Below are 20,046 nucleotides of genomic sequence, written 5' to 3' on the forward strand. Positions count from 1 at the left end.
TGAATTTTTGTTATAAGCAATGTATCAGCTCTATAGCTGATAAGACTAAGCACACAGGACTGGAAGTAGAGCAGATACTGCTCTATTGCTACTTCCAGTGTCCACTAATGTTAATCTAATATATCTGTGGCTAGCACAGGTCTTTCTCGTGAGAACATTCCGCTGTGTTTTATAAACAAAGATAAAGTTTGGATGTTTTTTAAACAGTATCTCGAGATTTGGACAGTTCAGGCCTGGCCAGTCAGGCCTAGGGGGAGGCTTCTGGCTGACCAATCTGGGCGACCTCTGAAAAGTCTATAAATATTGAAATCAAAATAATAAACTTCCTCTTTCTTGCCTGAAACTGAAAACTTTCTTGCCTGAAACACTGAGAACTTGGGTCCTTTTTTCTGTTAGCGGCTAAACAGCGACATATATCCACTAATATATCTCTATTGCTACTTCCAGTATCCACTAAAATAGCACAAAAATGAGCTGAGTTCAAATATTGAGAAAGACAAGACACAGAAAATGTGCTCTTGAATTGCAGGTCAAAGAGTAGCATTAGTGGTCAGTTTAAGAGTACAGACTGCATAATAGCAGCCTGCAATATAATAAAGCTGATCTTAATTTCAAAATAATGTGTATGTTGCTGGAAATGTCCATTATACACCAGCACACTTAAAGCAGCTGGGATCATACCAAATACCCAATTCTTCCAGAAAAGTTTCTCAGCAACACAGTGTTCTTGCTGTCAACCAAGTGAACTGAGAGCATGGATCCTAAACAATACAGTCAGGTTGGCCCAGATTCATGAGACAATGCTCACTTTGATACAAGGTTTGCTCCAGACCCAGACTCACTGCCCCAAGAGCCGGAAAGGGGCTAAAACAGCTGTTGGTTATCAGGTGCTACTTGTCACTGCCAGGACTCCTCAGGTGCTTCAGCTCCAGCTGAAAGCTGTGGAAAAACTGAAGCTGGGGGGCAGGATGGTGGCACCAACATGGAATCTCAGTATTTTGGTGCAATTGCCCTCAAACATTCAGGGCAGTGCATGAAGGCCCTTTGTCCCTTCAGATCTGAAATAAAGTACAACTTGGCTTTCACATGAGGCATGTGCCTCATCAGATTCCCATTGCCAAGTGTGAGACTTTTGGCCTCTTAATGTTTCAAAAATAGAAAAGGCTGTGGAATTGTTTTAGCTAGAAGGAAAGATTGTTTTCTTGTCCCTCTAACTCAACCAGCCATCTCCAGTATAATAGTACCAACACCAGCATTGCTTTCCATCAGGTCAGCCTTTACAATGTCAGCCAAAAACATGAGCTTTTAAAAAAAAATCTTGAGCTCCTAATTTTAATTACTGCTTGTTTTTCTTCTGTCAGTGCTGCCCTTTGTATAGAAACTTACGTCATTAAAATACTTTGAGTTGTTTTACTTTAATATTTGATATTTTCCACTAACGCATTTTAGTTTTGTTCTTGTAATATCTTGGGGGCTTTTTCTATCCTTTAGGCACCTCATATGTTGGAATAAAGACAATTGAGCAATTCTTGTCAGTGTACTCATCCAGTTAATCAAATATCTAATTTCAGTTCCTCCATTAGTGGGCTATATGGCAATTTAAATACCTTACTAATTCTCAAAACCTTAGCTTCTCCTACTCCATACCAGCCCTGTTTGTCCCTGAAGCCTACAAGTTCTGTGCATGTAACAATCAGAGTCCAGGACTAATGAATTTCTGCTTCTCAGCAATGACACTTTCACATTAATGTTCAGTGCCTTCTGTCTCTTCATTTAGTAAACACCTACCACTAACAGGCCTTCCTTCTACCTTTTATCAAATGTAAAACACAGGCCTTGACATGCCCCTGCATCCTCTTTCCTGAAACCATGCTGTTCCAATTCCCTCCAGAACAATTCCCAGGTAACAAACTAGTTTTTAACCTCTTCAATAGCTGGGCCTGTGCTGGGACCACAAGATATAGGCTCCGCAGCCGGAGAGATGCAGAGGAGGTGGTCTCTGTGGGATGAGGTGTGACCTCTCTGCATCACTCTGCCCACTCCAAGCATCATTTTTTTCCCCGTGCTCTGATCTGTAAAATACACAGCCGCGTTCCCACACGGTCCGCGCTTTGGGGCCTTTCAGTCGGGACCTTTATTTCAGCGCTTTCAGGCCCACAAGGGTCCCTTCGCAGCAGCAGCACCCGCGCGGCCGGACGTGCCCGTCCTGCCCCGGCCGCCCGAGTGACACCGTGCCGCCGCCATGTCGCCTCGCGCAGGCGAGCGACACCTCCTCCCCCGTGCCCGGGGCGTGCGCCGCCCGTGCGGAGCAGCGGCGCTCCCCGGCGCTCCCGGCTCCGCGGCTCCGCTGGGGCTCTGCTTCCCGGGGGACGCTCCCTCCCCTCCTTGCTCCGCGGCCCCGCGCAGAAGGCGGCCGGAGCCGCCAGGCCGCGCTCAGCTCAGCTCAGCTCAGCTCAGCTCCGCGCTCGGCGGGGCGGGGCGGCGCCTGCCGGCGGAAAGTGCTGAGTCACGGCCTGACGCGCGGCCGCCGTCACGTGCGGCGCCGGGCTCGGTCCCGCCGCGGCACCGAGCGCACCAGCGGCACCGAGCGCACCCGCTCTGCTCCGGCTCCGCTCGCCTCCCCGGCCTCCCTCTCTCCCGGCCGGCATGGGGCTGCTGTCGCAGGGCTCGCCGCTGAGCTGGGAGGAGACGCGGCGGTACGCGGAGCACGTGCGGCGGCACGGCATCCTCCAGTTCCTCCACATTTACCGCGCCCTGCGCGACCGCCACAAGGACGTGCTCAAGTGGGGCGACGAGGTGGGTGAGACCCTGGCTGGCGCGGCCTCCGCCGCGGCCTCCGCGGACCCCTGGGGCGGGCGCAGGTGCCGCTGCGGTGCGGGCCGTGCCGTGCCGTGCCGTGCCGTGCCGTGCCGTACCGGCCGTGATGCCCCGGAGCGGGCCCTGCCGCTCGGCCGCGGTCGCCGGGCGGGAGGGGACATTGCGGGCTGCCCGGCGGGGCTTTGTTTACCTCGCGCACACACACGCGCTCGCCGCGTTTCGTTGCGCAGCACGGCTGCCCCGCTATTGTCCGCGGTTCTGAAACGCTACAACTTTCAGTGTTTCCGCCTGGCACCGGTCGGTTGCCCGGGCAGCCCCTCGGGAGTTGTATTCCCGGGGCGGTGATGCTAGGCAGCACTCGCTCCTTTCCCGGAGTTTGTTTATGCTCTCCGGATGAGTCTGAGCGAAGCATGTTTATGCCTTTAGTCCAGGGCAGTGCCTACTCAGGCTCGGTTTTTGGGAGGAAAGCGAGGGAAGCAGGACCGGGAATGGGCGGGCAGCTCTGCAGTGGCAGTTTTCTCCCCGCGCACCGTGTTCGTCCTGTATCCCTGTGGAAAGGAACCTGCCGGGCTCTGCTTTATCCCGGAGTTTCCTGGGGGTTTGATACGTGTCAGCCTGTCTCCTGAACAAGGATCAGGGTGATCGCTCGGGTCATGACTTGAACTTTGTTACAGGTGCTTTGTGCCCGAGGATCGTAACTTGGTCACAGGTCTTAGGTGTGTTGCCTTGTAAACCTGCGCGCAGCTGTGCCACAGCCTGACAGCACTGTGCACGGAGCAAAGGCTGCCTCCTCTGTTGATCAGTTCCCCAGGAGACAGGCAGCAGCTTCACGTGTGCTGCACTGGAAGCTGTCCTTTTCCGTTGGTGAGGTCCAGTGTTGGTCACTTGGAGGTGTCATAGATGTGGCTGCAGGGAATTTGGAAGAGCAGAGTAGGGTATGAGCAATGTGGGGACTTGGCCATTTCATCTCTCTCTCATGCACAGTTTGCTTTCTGAGCGGCAAAGGCATTTGTGAGAAAACTTTATTTAGGTAACAGCAGCTGTTCACAGATGCTCTTTGTCAGGGGAAAATGCTGTTCACCATGTGCACCTTGAGAGAACTTGTCTTTTCAAGTCTGTTCTTTAAATGAACCCCTGTCGAAATTCACTTAACAGCAGGGCAGGTGTCAGCACACAGGAGCTGCTTCCGTGAGTGACTGGGGGCTTGGTACTAAAATCTGTTCTATTAAAGTATATGTAGGCTACACCACAGGATTTTGGACCTAGAGTGGTGTGGACTCCGGAAGTTTAAATAGATCATCTATCCCTGTCTGATGTTTGTGTTCCCACGTGTCTTGTATGACTGAAGTGACACTGACAAAAGCACCTCACAGTCTTGAGTCCAAGAATAGAGACAGAGTCTTCCTGTTGCTCTGAGACTTAGCTTGAGGGTTTGCTCATTAATCTTTAAGAGATGGTACTCATTTTCCTATGGGTGTTAGATTTTAGTTGTCCTTGCCTTCTCAGAGTGAGATTTCACAAGATAGCTAAGGCTGATCCACTAGCAAGCTTCTCTCCCTGTTTCCCAGGCTCATATTTCTGCTGCCTGCCTTGTGTTGATACTGGCCATCTGAGTTCAAAAAGCAGCAAACTCCCAGCAGAAAACTCTTCTTCCATTCAATTTTTAGGGCAGTTAGTTTTCTCAGCACAGCTTCCTTCAGCTCCTTCACTGGTAGACCCAACAAGCTTTGCTTAATGTGAGGAAAGTAGCAGGAGTGTGCAGAGGAAAGGATCAAATACAACCCGCAGCTTAGTAATCTTAGATGTATGGTGAGACTGGACTCAGGTAGCCTCATTCTTGCTTTGGCCTAGGGACCATACTTAAGAAAGTGTTTATGCTCAGAAAACAGTTATATTAAACGAGATTCAGTGTTCTTCTATGCTCCATCATGGCAGGAGGCAGGATTTTAAGAGCAGTATCATTTACAGACATGATTTTGATAAGGAGGTAAGAGCTGTATTAGAAATGTCTGTGACCTGTGAAAGGTCAGGTAACCTGGTTCATTTTCTACTTCTTCATTTTAGTAAGTGCTAGTCAACTCAAATGTGGCAACTTTGTTCTACTGTGTTATGCAATTATATATTTTTATGTAACACAGCATTTAGGAGTGTGTTAATGGACCAGGTACTTGTAGCCAGTCTGCTCTTTTGCAAACACAAAACCATACCTCTGTCCGTAACTTACTTGAGCTGTGCTGTAGACAGACTAATGCAGAGGGCAGTACATTTATTTTCCATTTTTCCTCTCAGATATCTAGTCATTAGAAAGTGGCGCCACATTTATATGCAGCAGATGAATCAACTAATTGGACAGTTTTCATAAAAAGCCTTTTGAGCACTTTGACCTTCATGTGTGAAGTCGTAGCCTGAGGGTGTTTAATTGTTTTAAAAACCTCTTGAAGATAGAAATCAAGAATGAAGATGACAGCCCTCATGTAACAGTAGAGATAAAATCAGAATAAACAAAATTACTTTTGTGTTCAAGAGATGTTTCTGCAACTGTGTTTAGTGAAAAATGTATTTTGTAATTTTTTAAAAATTGTTTATGGGAAAAAAACCAACTTTAGTAGCACGTATTGAGTTTGTCTTTCAGGGCATGTGTGAATGCTTTAAAGGTTGTTCGCCATCTAGGTGATGCCATCGTGAAAAGGAAATACTGTGTTTGCTCATTAGTGTGGATGCCAGCCTTCCCTTTGGTTTTGTTTACTGCAGGATTCCAGTTTCCCGTGCATGTTGTAAGACTTGTTACAGAACTATAGGGGTCCTTTGGGGTGCTTGTAGCCTCCTAGGGTCTCCATTGCCTGGGATTGCAAGGGAATGAAACTCTAGGGAATCGTGCTGTTGCTTGGGTGCCAGACAGAAGTGTTAAGGCTAAGTGCTACCAGAGCACGGTGGTGGCATCTGTTTTGAAGGGAGTGAGACAGCCTCACAGCTTACGTTGCAGGGTAACATTCTCTAGTGCTCCCATCCTCTCTCCTGGGTAAGGAGCTGGAAAGGTCAAAACACTGGTTCTGCTGCCTTTTGAAAAGTCAGCTCTTTTATTGCTTGCAGGGTTAATAGAACCAAAAGTTGTTGTCTTTTTTGGGGTAAGTTACTTCTGCACTGTTTTCCGCAACTGTGAAGCCTTTGCAGTGGTAAAAAACAAAAGCCTATAAAATACAAGCGTAACAGAATAAGACTTGCTGTAAAAAAAGTCTCCTTCAATCTGCAGTTGCAGGTAGAGGTCCTCTGCCTCTTCATCATGCTTCTACCTCATTTAAAACTGACACTTGACCTCCCTGTTAATGCTTGACTTCTCCTGACTGCGGAGAATACAAAACAGTGAACTATCTTATTATCCCTCATCAAACCCCCCCCCTTACTATCCTTGAGTTAATGCACACAAAGTTTGGGCAACAATTACATCTGCTGGTGAGATCCTGTCAGGCAGACAAGTACGATCTCCTTGTGTTCTTGTCTTCCATCCAATAATGTATGCTTAACTTTGGGGTTGCATCATTGTTTATTTTTTATTTTTATGCAGCAGAATCAAAAACCTGCAGCTTTTCAGTACTGTGTTTCAGAACTCCAGAAGAGTTAGCAGATACTGTGTGAAACAATTCCTTTGTGCAGCTTGGCAGATACTAGCCTGTTCTGCTGCTTCCCGGCTTTTGTCCCAAAAAAGCTCTCTTCTGTGCCAGTGCATTGTTGGTCTCCTGTGCTGTTCAGTGCCTCTTGCCTGCTGATTGCATTCCTCTGACAGACATTGCTTAAATTTCACTTTGGAGCTCTATGCAGACACTGGGATCAGACAAGTGGAATGGCTGGCCCTTGGCAAGGCTCACTGCTGCTGCTTTGTGCTGGGCATGCACACAAGTGTACGAGTCACAGCATTTCACACTGAACTACAGATACATATGTGTTCATACATGCATGTAACACTTGTCTTCCATGGTCTGTAAAGACTAAGGAAGAGCTGTTTCAGTATAAGAAAATTTTGAGAAAAGCATGCCAGAGGGAGATCCCATCAGAAGGAAGGGATGTAGAAAGCAAGCATCGGCAAAACATGACAGTTTTGTTTTAAAGTACATGTGAATGAAATAGGAATCTGACTTGCTCAGCCTTGTTTAATGAAATTGGACATAATGACCCTTTTGTTGTGTGTGAGTCTTGTTCCCATCAGTGTAGGGACCTAACTCACAATAAGCATCTTCAACTTTTTAAAAGTTGTTTTCTTAATGGAAACTTGAAGTGAAATTTGGAGGCCTTTAAATCAATTTGATAATGCTGTGTATGAGGCAGCATGAAAAATGTACCACTGCACTGCGTGCAAGTTGAAATCTGACTGAATTAATTCTAGTTTGGTTTTAGTTGTTTGTTTTCTTTCCTTCCTTTTCTTTCTCAGTAGTTTTTAAATGTCTTTTGATCTTTCTCCTGTGCACTCAATTAATTGCCCTCCTTATCCTTTAGTTTGTTAATGATACCTTGTAAATAACTTGAATGAGGACTCAATTGAACATGGCTAATCAGCACTTGCTCGTGCAAAAAGCAGAGCAGCCCTTCTCACGTGCTATGAGAGGCCACAGGTTTCTTACCAGAATGTCCCAAAGGTGTTTCTTCTGACTAGAAGATACGTGAATCTCTTGAAAGCTTTCTTCTTTTCCTTAATGAAATGCTAGGCTGTGAAAAGAGCTGCATTTCCTTTTGAGTGATTTTTCCCACGGAACTAGCTATCGCATTAATGTCTTGTTACAGTTTATAGCCTGTTATATTTTTGGGTTTTTCCAGGGCAGTAGCAATGTGTAAATCATATGATCAGAGATGTTACATTACCGCAGCAGTTCAGATTGGTAAAATTATTGCTGCATGCTAAGGAAATGGATTCGGATTCAGATGCACACAGTTTGAGGCTCCAGTTTGTCTCTCACCCATTTAAAACCAGGAACAAAATCTAGGGCACTTTTTAGCAGTGGTGAATGTAGCTCACCAGCTGCATAAAGTAAGTACAGGTACGGTCCCTGAAGTATACAGATAACGTTTTTGTCATTTCTTTGCTAAAATACTACCAGGGAGGCTTGGTGAGAGATAGATACATGTGCACAAAAATGTTCAAAAACAGATAAGAAAGAACCAGTACTGATGAAGGAGTAGGTTCAGAGAGCATCATGGTGTGCAGAAAACGTAGTGTTCTTTCCTCATTTTACAAGAAACTTGGCTAACCTAATGGACCAGAAAAACAGATGTCCTTTTAAGATGATTACTTACTTTACAAAGCCTAGATGCCCTGTGGAACAAGATGCCACATGATAGCTTTGAAGCCAAGATAGACATTGACTTGAATGGACAACAAAAACAGACTGTTTATTACAGTTTCTTTAAACTTCACATGCTGCAAGATGTTTGTCCATCTATCCAAACTACTTAGATAATTGTACAGTGAGTTGTGGGGTTTTTTTAATGTTATCTGAAACTTTCTAGCTAGCTTTTTGTTTTATATGTTATAAAGAAATGGAATCACAAAAAATAGCTGCTATGTTTTCCAGAGTGTCAGTAATACGTGGTCTTTTAAAAAAATTAATCCAAGTCATTATTCAGATTCATCATCAGTACTATGACAATCTCACTTTGTACAAACTACTGCAATATACCAGTGCGCAGAAATTGCTTTTTTTAAAAGCTTTTCTTGGTAATCTTGTGCCTATAATAAAGCTATGGTAGCCTGGAGCCTTCCAAATTTTTTTGCATTCTTGTCATTTTAAGACAAATGCTTTTAGTCTCCCCCTCCCCCAGCAAAATTCCCCAAACAGAATGGGTTTTTGAATTTTTTTCATGCAGAAATTCCTCATGATGGCCTCTGCCAAATGTGGCATGTGCGGATGCATCTCAATGGGAGCTGTCTTAATCGATGTGCTCACCCGCTGGCTGCTTGGGGGGAGGCAGCACTCGTGAGTTATTTGGTTATTTGTCACGTGTCTTCTTGTTCACCCTTTCTCTCTGAGCTTTGTTTGGCTAAGTAAAGGGGCAGTGGAATTATTTGTTTGGAAACAGATTTAATGCTTCCTTAATACTTTTTATATGGATACCTGCTGTTTCAAATAGTGTTGTTTCTGAGGCTGGGTCTGAAGGTATGATGTTAGTGCATCAGCTTATGCTGCTTGACAGCCATGAGCTTGTATATATGCAGCCTCTAAAATGAATACACTAATGCATGGAAATACAACTCTTTAAATCTTGACTTGAGCAAGATAGGTTCCTTTGAAGACTCTTTGTGTTTATTCCTTCCTTGGATACTTTGACTGACTGCCATGAAAGTACTTTTTCTGCTCGGTTTTAGTCCTGGCATCAGGGAAAATCTAAACTAAACCCTCTAGCTCTCGAAACATGCGCAATGTGTTAACCCCATGATGGCTGGTAATTTTGCTTCATCTCCCTCTGCTCAGCTCTCCCATGGCTGGGTGGTAAGATGTGTATAGGTAGTAGTGCAGCACCAGTGACCTACCTGAGAGCTTTACTGCCAGATGCACTGTGCATGTGACAGTGCAAGACTCAGTTTATACTGAGATGCTCTTTGAAAATTTAATTTTGTAGTTAATGAACACTAGTTTGGAAGTTTTGGGGTTTTCTGTTGTGTGGGATTTTGTTTGGGTTTTTATTTAGTTTTTTCTCTGTTTGTGTTTGGTTGGTTGGGTTTTTTTAAGGGCTGTTTTGTTGGGTGTTTTTTTAGGGTTTTCTTTTTTTTAGGAGGTTTTTCTCCACAGCAAGGTGAAGCTGGTCATAACTATTGACCCACCCCCCAATAAACATTGATGTCCTCCTTCCCAATCTCAGATTTTAATAAGAGAAGCTTAAATTACCTACTGTTTGTATATTTCTTATAACAAAATATTCTGTTCACAGTTGTCAAGTGGATTGCTGTGGTTTTTATCATGGGATATTTTCTATTGTAATTCCTCTTTTCCCTCAGGACCTCTTCTTGCTGTGCAGATGCCTTACTTTAGTTAACAGTATGAAAAAGGGTGAGTCAGAAGGATGAGTACAAGAAAGATTTTCTTGTTGGTGTTGCATATTTGGTTGTTCAGGTTTTGTATTTTTGTTTATGAAAAGGTGAATTAGAAGCTTGCAGCATTTTGTTTCACAGGTGAATAAAGTTGTCTTTGCTGTAGAAATCTAAAGTTAACAATATCAGTCTTTTTAATAATATTAATCTCAGGTATTACAAAGCACAGAAGTCAAAGATAAGACTTTTTTTCTGTAATTTCTTTAGAATCGTGCAAATGATTATAACGTTTTGACTTTCATTTTCAATAACCCAGCTTCCTTTTAATTTTCAGTAACCCAGCTTCCTGGTCTGTGGTGTGTGCAGAAGGTTCTCTAGTCACGTATCATATGCTCAAAAAGATCTGCAGCCCTGATGTTGTCACATGGGAGGGGGAACAGGCAAGAGCACTTAGCTGGGGCTGGTTGTGTTGACTGAGATGAGAGCCTCTGCATCCTGTTTGTGTTCTTTATCTGTGGTAATATTTAATGTGGCGTAGAAGTTCTTTTTTATAATTGTCAATGTAATGTAAAACATGTGCTTCTGGGACATGCTTTCTGTGAGTTAATTTTATTTAGAGCTGGTGCTTTTTTCATTGGATTGCCACTTCCAATCTGCTTGATCAAATTTAAGGATTTTGGGAATTACATATGAATGTTGGTTCTCCTGTTGCAGATTTTGGAAATTAGTTCTGTGGCAAAGAACATCCATGGTAATGTCATGAGTGTGGAAATGCCTTGCCTCATGCCAGTGCGCACTTCAGGGGTTTGCTGGCTAGAAACAGGTTAACCAGCCTCTGTGGCACTTCCAGACTTGTTTTCCTCTGAAATTTGCTCCCTCGGGGCTCAGACTTACTGTAAGACAGTAAACCTTTCATTAAAGGTACATTAGCAGCTGGTTATTTCTGTGGCTCCATGTTTTATCACAGCAGTGGTGAGAAGATAAATGCATTAAAAAAACCCACCTTGGGTGTTACGCTCTACATCCATCAGAAGTATTTGTACCTACAGAAAATAATCTGCTTTTTCCATCTAACACTGAAAACTTGTGGCAGAGGTTCTTTAATGAACAGTCAGATTATTAAAACTTTGTTCTCTAGACTGTCATTTAAAGATAATGGTATTTTAATGATGCATTAACTGACGAATAAATATATGGAAGAACTACTGTTTTTTCCACAAGTGAGCTTAATAACTACTGAAAAGGGTAGTTTTCTGCTGTGTACATAAGTATATGAGGCATACTGCATGAAAATACTTCAGTATTGGTAGTGGCTTTTGTTAACAGTAAACAAAAGCCATGAGACCTCATTGGATGTTCAGGAAATATTTTCAATTTCTCTTAAAGCTCCAGGCCTGAAGGAAGGTTCATATGAGAAGACTGCTAACAATTGCTCCAGGCATGTGTAGTAATAGCTGTCCAGTGGAAGGAGAAAGAAGCTGTCATTAAGATTGTTCTTGAGAAACGGCAGTTGTCCGTGAGTCACCTGTGATCAGGTTTATTTAGAATCACAGAATGGTTTGCGTTGTAAGGGACCTTTGGATATCATCTTGTCAAACTCCATGCTGTGGGCAAGGACATCTTCCATTACACCAGGCTGCTCAAAGTTCTATCCAAACTGGCCTTGAACATTTCCAGGGGTGGGTACTCTGCATCTGAGATGGATGGTCAGGAGTGGGGTTCAAGGCTAATGCATGTTACTGTTTCTCACAGGTAGAAAGTGTGCAAACTTTGTTGCTCTTCTCTCAAAAAATACTTCTCTTCAAATCATTCTTCTAAACTGTTTTCTTCTATTATATAATCTTGGCACCTTACTTCTGAGCTTACTAAAGTCCAGACTCTATGTTTGCATAGGCAGAAGTGCCTATTTGTGTCAAATATGTTGCATATTAAAAGGATTTTAACATTTAATGCTACAGCAGAGGCTTTATGCTCAACTATTAGATAGGTTTTGTTCCCTGGTAGTTAGCGTGATGGTCTTAAATTGAGTGTGCAAGGACAGGTTTTCACATTGGGAAGCAGACCACTACCAAAGCAAGGATTTGGATGATGATAGGATGTTGATATCCAGGTATTAGAAGGATAAATTACTTGTCAGTAGAATTGCCATGTTAAAGTTTAGGGCTTCATATGCTTCAGTGATCTTAGATCTAGGGGGAGAGGCTAGCATAGCTTGGGGAGAAGGATAACTGATAGTGGGCACAAAGGACACAGAATTTACAGGCTACAAGGACATTTGGCAGAACTCCCAAGATAAGTGAGAAACTAACAATGCCAACTCAGCAACTCTGCTGAGATCAGTCCCAACTGGGTAAAAGGTAATTCCAGCAGGGAGAAATTCCCATCACCACGGTCCACTGACTCCAGAAACCCACCAACTCAAAAGAAGAGAAGGACTGAACATGCAGATTAATTAGTGTGAGAAGCAAGAGAATCATTTAACCAATAGAAGGTAGAATTAGTAAGAGAGCTACATAACTTGTAGTCAATGAACCATGATTTCTTTGCTAAAAGGTACACATGGTGCAAACTTTTGATGACAGAGGAGCTAGCAGCCTTTTGTGGGTTATCACCTAGCTCCTCGCTTTGCACAAATTAGAATAAAGAAATATTCAGCCTTAAGCTGAGACAGGGGTGATTCAGATAAGACATGAGAAAAAATTTCACCATTAGGGTGGTCAGGCATTGGAATAGGTTACCCAGGGAGGTTGTAGAGTCACCATCCCTAGAGGTGTTGAAGAGGCATCTGGATCTTTCTCTGGGTGATGTGGTTTAGTGATTTAGGGCACTGTTGGGTTGACAGTTAGACTTGCTGATCCTAAAGGTCTCTCTAACCTTGACAATTCCATGATTAAATAGAAATACCCCATCTTGGTGTGTAAATTGGCACTGCACACTGGGCACCAAGCCCACATTTGGGGCATGTGTGGCAACTTTGGTTCTCCTTGTTTCTCAGAATTACTACTAATGGGCTGTTTTGCTGATAAACCTTCATTTTTAAGAAGCATGCTTTATGCAGAAAAGGTATGTGTAATTATGGTCAAATAACTCAGGGATTCAAATGCAATTTCAGACACGTTTACCCATTTCCAGAGAGCTGTCATCTTTCACTTTGCCACCAGACAAGTCCAGCACAACTGTTTGAGTTAATGGAGAGTGGTTGCAGTTCTCTGCAGTTGAGAGGCTTCAAGGTCTCACTTGTATTTACAAAAGACATAAAAGAATTTTCAAAAGCTTGAAATTTTCTTGGTAGCCAGCTGTGAGTAAAGGTCGTAGTGAGTGAAGTAACACCAATTCTGGGTGTTGTTCTGCTAGCAAGCTAATGGAGCATACTGCTTCCTGAGAAGATTCAGCAATGGAGTGGAATGGAGCTGGCATGGAAGATGGAGTTACATCTGTAGATGCAGTTACACTGCAAGGCAGTAGTTAAGAAGAAGGAAGCCTCTAAAGAAGTTTTCCCTTGTGTTGGCTCATGGTAGTTCTGTTATACTCAGAGTATTTGCTTTAACTAAGAATGTATTTTCTTTTTTAATGCATTTAACTGTGAGCAGTAATTTGTTATAGGCTTGGTTGGGGGCGGGGGAAGGGATTTTCAGTTTTTGCTTTGCAACCTTGCTGGCCAAACTAATGTTCCTTTGCCTCATAAGGTACCACAGAGCTCCTGCGAGCCAGGCAGACCAGAGCTGGTCAGAGAGATTCCCCCACTGAGATTGCGCCGAGCATGTGTGCAGGGAGAAGCTGGGAGGCCACGTCTTGTCTTCAGCAGCCTTGCAGCATGTGCCTGCCAGAGGACAGAGATGTGTAGGGTTTGCTGCAGGATGAGAGCACTGACTGGAAACTTGGGTCCAAAGTGGCCACCTTCCTTACCATGACAGGGTGAACTGTCCTCTCCTGGCTCTTAGCAAAGCTGCTGGTCAGCCATCTGCACCAGCAGTTTGATCTGATGTGTATTTTGCTTCTTGCTAAGGAACCTAGTTAAAATTACAGAGAAAAGTGAACTTTACAGAGCTCAGCAAAATAATGGATTATGAATGTTGGGTGAAATCCCTCATATTTGGCCTTTGGACTGGAATCTCTGCCAGGCATGCTGATTCTTCCAGCTTGGCTGCATTTCTCTGAACTTTGTTGTGGATAGAAAACATGTGAGAGGTCTGTGAATGATGACCTGAAGTTGAATGTAAAAATGTGTGAACTCTGAATTTGTTTCTTTCTTCGTAGCTGTAGGCTAAATCTTTTGATGAGCCTAAATTACATTCTTTAAGGATGCCCATTCAGTCAGTCCCTCTGTTGTCAAGATACTCTGTGGGTTACTTGGAACTGTTGGCAGCTGTCTGAAGTTTTTTCTTTTCTCATTAAAATTAATAGCAGATCATCTGTGTGTTAAGACAGCTTTGAAGATTTAGTCAATGTTTCTGGAGGCAAAAGTAATAGTTGCTTCTAAAGCTAGATGTATAAAAGCAATATATTCACTACTGTACTTGAATTATGAAACACTTTGATTTCTTTGGGTTTGCCTTCTTGGCTTAGTGTTTCTTTAGACTTTTGGCTTATTTTCTTTTGTGAAACTTACAGTTCGGTTAATAGAGAAGTACAGTGCTCTCCCTACCCACTCATTACAGCTACATTTGGAGGGGGATTTCTAGGACAGGAGGCCAGTCACAATAGCATACTCATGTAAAGGTGGACAAATGTTCAACTTTGGGGTCTCTCAAAGGCAGCTGCATTTCCTGTGCTCTCCCTTCTGCTACCCACTCCCACAGGCACTGTGGGGAGAGCCCAGGCATGGGGTGAACTTGATGGCCGTTCTTTGTCCATCTGTGTAACTCACACCTGTGGACTCATATATCCCCTCTAGTTAGGCCAGCTCCTAGTGAGAATGATGCTTTTTCAAAGCAAGAAATGATGTTGAATGTGGTAAGAAACTGGAAGTCCCTTTTTCTTTCCAATAATCAGGGCCAAGTGGCACTGGAGAGAGTGGTGCTGGGTAATAATTAAATCCGTGCTCAACTGTGTTGTAGTTGACTGTAGTCTGTAGTTATCTCAAGTAGATTATTGTGGGTAATACACGCCAGTGACAAAATATACTATGCAAGGAAGTGCAGTCTTGCACAGAAACAAGAAATAATTATTTTCTTCTCTAGGAGATTAAAATGTGATCTTAGAAAACATACAGCAAATGTATATGATTCTGGATGAGTCCCTCCAGAGTGTCTCTGATCAGATTCTGTAGAATTACAAGCACTCTTGGATAATACTGCTTGTGATTTAATCACAGAGGATTTCTTTTTTGTCACAGTAGCAAGCAATAACTCTTCTATGGACATTGAAGCAGCCAAAAAACATGAAGACCACAAATCTATTTACAGTGTGCTGTAAAACATGGCACAAGTTCCCTGTATTTTGGCAAGCTGTTTTCCTATATTCATCAGACTTCTGTACAAAATAGAAATTGCCATGAGTTGGTATGCTGCAACTTTAACATGAGCATCTTGCATTAATCTGAGCTCCTGGGAGTGGAGCAGCCATGTTTGTTAAATACAGAGGGATGTGGCTCTAGACAGTGTTGGAAAATGAAACTGAGGAGAATATTGCGCCTCTGACAAGCTCCAGTTGAGAAATTGCAACCTGAATTTTTAAATACAAGTTGATATTTGAACTAGATGACTTATGGAAGTCTTGGAGGCAGCAGTTCAAGAGCCTCCAACAAAAGGTACTGCCTGTCACCACTGGTCCAGCTGGGGTCTGAAAACCACTACCCTGGTAATGCATTTCCATGTATGACTTCTCTTCTTACATGGTAGGCAATGCATGGCACCTGGGGGCTGCTTTGTCTTACACTTCCCAAAACATTGCTAAGCATCCTCTGACAAATTGGTGTAAGGAAATAGAGTGTGTCTATAAGTAATAAAGGTCCAAGCAGCTCTTAGGTTACTGTGCTGTGCTGGGTAGCACTCTGAAAGTCTTTAGGGCTACTTTGATGACACGTGTGCATGGAGATTAGAAAGTTTGAGATGAGGGTGTTCCAGGTTTGGCTGCTTTCAGATAACATCTGCTAGGGGATGCAGCACTGCTGTCACAAGTGGCTTATTGGATTTAGTGTGGGTTGCAGCCTGGGGTAGGGACAGGGGCAAGGAGGCAGAGCTCTGGGGGCAAGGTATGCTGCTGGGCAGGAGGGGAAGAAACCGGCAGCAAAGATGGATCAAACGGGTGAACACCACTGTGCTATGCCAAGAGCTGGAGTGTCTGAATGACAGGACTCATGCTGTCTCCAACAGCTGTGGGCTTTCTGTGGTGTAAATGAGACAGAGTGCTAGTCTTTAATAGCTCCAACAAGTGATTGGTGTAAATGGATGTCTTCTGGAATGACTTCTGGTTTTTTGTTTGTTTGGGGTTTTTTTGTCAGCAGCAGAGACTGTAACTGATGGGATGACAGTGAAATGTTTGTGGCTTGCATATAGTTTGCATGGGGTTTTAATTTTTTCTTGTCTAAAAAGAATATGGAAGCAAATAAAAATTCAGGATTTTTTTGTGAAATATCTCCAATTAGAAATGGAGGGAAAGAAGTTTCAAGGAATTTCAACTCTTTATTCAAGATGAAATAAGCCTGCAGCCATCTTTGCCAGTATTGCTTACTGCATTTATAATTAGTGATGGTTTTTAAACTTACGTAAAGTTCAGTGTGACATTTTTTTTTCACTTGATGCTTAAAATTGCATGCCAATGTGTTTGTGTCTGTTTAATTGTTTGTTTTGTTTTTATTATTTACAAGGTGGAATATATGTTGGTAAAATTTGACCATGAAAATAAGAAAGTGCGCTTGATACTCTGTGGAGAAGAAGTTCTTCAAACACTGCAAGACAAGGGGGAGAAGGTAAACCCCAAGTGAGTAGCTGTTTCCATTTTCCTTTTTTTTTTTTTTTTTTTTTGTTTATCCTCCTGTAATGATACTGTGCAAAATCTTGTAAACCTGTCTTAACATTGAAGTCTGCTGTTGGTAAAACTGTAAACCGTAGATACCGATATTTTCAGATAAATCTGGAGTTCAGGAAGTGAAAGATTTTGAGCACACTTGCAGGCAGTCCATGCACTTTTTGTATTATGCTTTGAGATAAAGGAGGATGTAATGGTGAGCCCACAGAAGTTGCAGTTTGGGTACTTTTTTTGCCTTGCACTTATTTTGTGTCTGTGTGTACACAGTAATCCATGTCCTATAACATATACATGTGTGTGCACTTGCTCCCGTATCTCTTGACTACAGGAGCAGGTGAGGTCTGTATAGGGAAAGCTTGCTGTCTGTAGGAGCACTCTCCCATTTTTGGAAGAACTAGGAATGTAGATGTAAGAATGGTAGGGAAGCTTTTCCCTATCCTCTCCTATGGAAAAGCAGCAGTGATCTGTATTTTCCAGTTTCAGTTAAAACCCCAAGAAACAAAGCTTGAGACAGATACTAAGGGTGATTGCAATTTGGTGTAGGCAAATCCTGCTTATTGTGCTACACAGCAGCAACAGCACTATTACTGCCAAATTGTGTCTTGCTTTCTTTTGACTTCTTCCTGATGCTGAGGTACATTGGAAGGGACTTTGTGTTTCTCTATCAAATAATCAACTATAGGAGATTTTTCTTGCACATGGTATTAATTTCTGAAATTCTCACAAATAATTCATCTTTTTTGAAGTTGCAGAAATATTTAAATGTTGCTATTCTTTTATTATAGCCACCCAACACTCTGGAGACCAGAATATGGAAGTTACATGATCGAAGGGACTCCTGGACAGCCATATGGGGGAACCATGTCTGAATTCAACACTGTGCAAGACAACATGAGGAAAAGACGGCAAGAGGCTGCTTCTGTACTCAAAGAAAATGAGGCTGTTTGCACAGTGACATCATTTCCAAGGTGAGATGGTCGTTGAAATGTAAGGCCATGATTCCCATTCTCCTTATACACTTTTTCTCCCTTTTACCTATAGCTAAACTGCTCAATGAAATAGAGAAAAATATGATTCAATTGAAGTTATTTGACTTGATGTTCCAGTCATGTTTCCTAAAATTTTTATTGCAACAAGACAAGCAAATAATCATCTTTTATATTTTTAGAATGCTTCTAACCTGTGATGATTTTGTATTAGGTGAGAATACTGAATATTTGTAACATGAAGTGCTACGTGTAGAGTAGTCTGCCTTCTTGAATAGATTCAGAAAATTATATAGAAAAGCTTTCTCTTTACCTATTTTGCAAGCTTTGATGTTTATAAGTAGCAGTTTTGCAAAACATGGCTTACCTGATGTATTTTTAATACTACCTTTTCACTAAAGTACAGGCAGGCTTCTGGTAGTTTGGACTATCTGGACTTAATACTCCTCTAATACAATACTTAATGGATCTAGAAAGGAGAGCATCTCTCCTGGGTTAATAATACCCTTATAAGGCATAGATTTCATCCTTTTTTATTGTTGTAAAGAAATTCTTGAAGAAATTAAATTTAGGATGTACTTCATTACCTAGGAGAAACTCTATTTTGTGACATTCCTTTCAAATGTAGTTCTAGACCAAGATTTATTATGTTCATTCTAACTAGCCTGGTTAGTGAAGTGAATGAAGATAGTTATGCTTATAATGGTAAAAAAGTTGCTCTGCAGTAGAAGAGAAGCAGCTGGCCTTACTGGCTAGTTTCTTGTGTAGTACAGAATGCAGTGGCCCAAAATTCTTGCTGAGAGCAGCAGAGGTGCCAAAATATGACTTAGCAGCAAAGCTGCCAAAATGCCTGCGTAATGCCCTGTGAATGCTGTTTTAAGAGCACTCTGTTGACAAAATGTGCTTTCACTTCATTGGAGTTATACTAGATGTAATAAGAGCTTGTTTAAAGTCCAGTGGTTAAGTAGTTCTCAGTGTATTACAGAATTGGATTTTTTCCCCTGCATCCTTACAAGTACATTATGTCATTTAATAAGTTTTATGTACAAACATTTTGGACCTGGTCTTACGGGGAATAAAGGGAGAGGAGTTCTTCATCACTTTAACACTGATGAATACTTTTTATATCACTGTAGGAACAGTGAATTGTACTTCACTGAAAGCCAGTAAATAGTAAAATGTAGTTTGTAGTCATTCCAAACATACTTGCATCCCTCAGAGATTGCTCTCCCTAGGCTAGCCTAATTTAGCTTATTATTTCTACCTTTTGCTATATTGCCATTCAAGTCCCTGTTGGTTTGACTGGAGTTTCACTAGCATGTATTTCTGAGGTTTCATGGGGTTGAAGTTTTTTGCCACATTGTCTCTACAATAGCATTTATATATGCCTGTATGCATCTGTGCATGTACACATGTATATAATAAAACCTGGGCATTTGAAAAGACAAAAAAACTTGTTACAGTGCTGACAGAAGAAAGGTGAAGAAGTAAGCTTATTCAAAGTAAATAACTCAGTTAAAAATTAACAGTTTGAAAATGCTTATATATTAAAAAATTCTAGCTTAGATGCTAAATGAGTGTCCCTAGTTTCTAAATTTGTGAGACCTCACTGCTGAACTTTCTTGAGGACTGGAGGGATGCAGGTTACAGCTTAGCACTTAGGTAAGTAATAAAGCTGGGTTTACAAATTGTCCTACAACTTATACAATGAAACCAGCAAGACGAAGCAATATTGAAATACGTGTTGAGCATATATAATATTCTTGGAAATTTGAGTGTTTTGATATTTTGAGTAGTTTGTAATTTTATCACCTAACTTTTTTTATCCATCCAAACAGTGGAGCCTCTCAAGATAACGCAGTATTTGCCCTTTTTACTGTGCAACATGGAAAAACTAATCTGCTACTTTACCTGAATCTTGTCAAATGTTCCTTTGTCTCAGCTGTAGTGAAAGTTTATTCTTGTTTCAGGTGACCCTGAAACTTAAAATGGAGTTTCCCAAAAGGGAGGGGTATATTCTGATTAGCTTGCATATCTCTCAGCATTTTTCACCTAATGGCTGCAATTTTTCTTTGCTTGTGACATTCCTCTCAAAGGGGTTTTCAGAGTTCTAGAAGTGTTACAAGACGTAGGATATGTGTACCACTTGAAACTACCTCTAATTCTTGTGGAATTCATTAGGTATATATTTTAAAAGGGGTAGATTGTTGAGAACAGAGCTGGATAAAGTACTTCGGTAGTCAACCTGTAGCCTCTAGA

General features: G+C 42.3%; 1 protein-coding gene across 4 annotated transcripts in view; it reads left to right on the plus strand.

Moving 5' to 3' along the window:
* The first annotated feature begins 2,497 nt into the window (after positions 1-2,497).
* The window catches only part of GCLC (glutamate-cysteine ligase catalytic subunit), a 34,738-nt gene continuing 17,189 nt past the window's right edge, over positions 2,498-20,046 (plus strand). Inside the window, exons 1-4 of one of the 4 annotated variants that reach the window (XM_085056654.1) lie at positions 4,605-4,642; positions 4,753-4,804; positions 16,641-16,753; positions 17,587-17,769. In XM_085056654.1, coding sequence (XP_084912780.1) covers positions 4,620-4,642; positions 4,753-4,804; positions 16,641-16,753; positions 17,587-17,769 — 371 coding nt within the window. In that variant the 5' untranslated portion in view covers positions 4,605-4,619. Of the gene's footprint in view, positions 2,797-4,604; positions 4,643-4,752; positions 4,805-16,640; positions 16,754-17,586; positions 17,770-20,046 lie in introns of those variants that run through there. The other 3 variants (XM_085056652.1, XM_085056655.1, XM_085056653.1) reach the window with 3 other exon arrangements.

This window comes from Lichenostomus cassidix, chromosome 3 (genome assembly GCF_008360975.1).
Source record: "Lichenostomus cassidix isolate B80296 chromosome 3, HeHo_3.0, whole genome shotgun sequence".
Taxonomy (NCBI): domain Eukaryota; kingdom Metazoa; phylum Chordata; class Aves; order Passeriformes; family Meliphagidae; genus Lichenostomus; species Lichenostomus cassidix.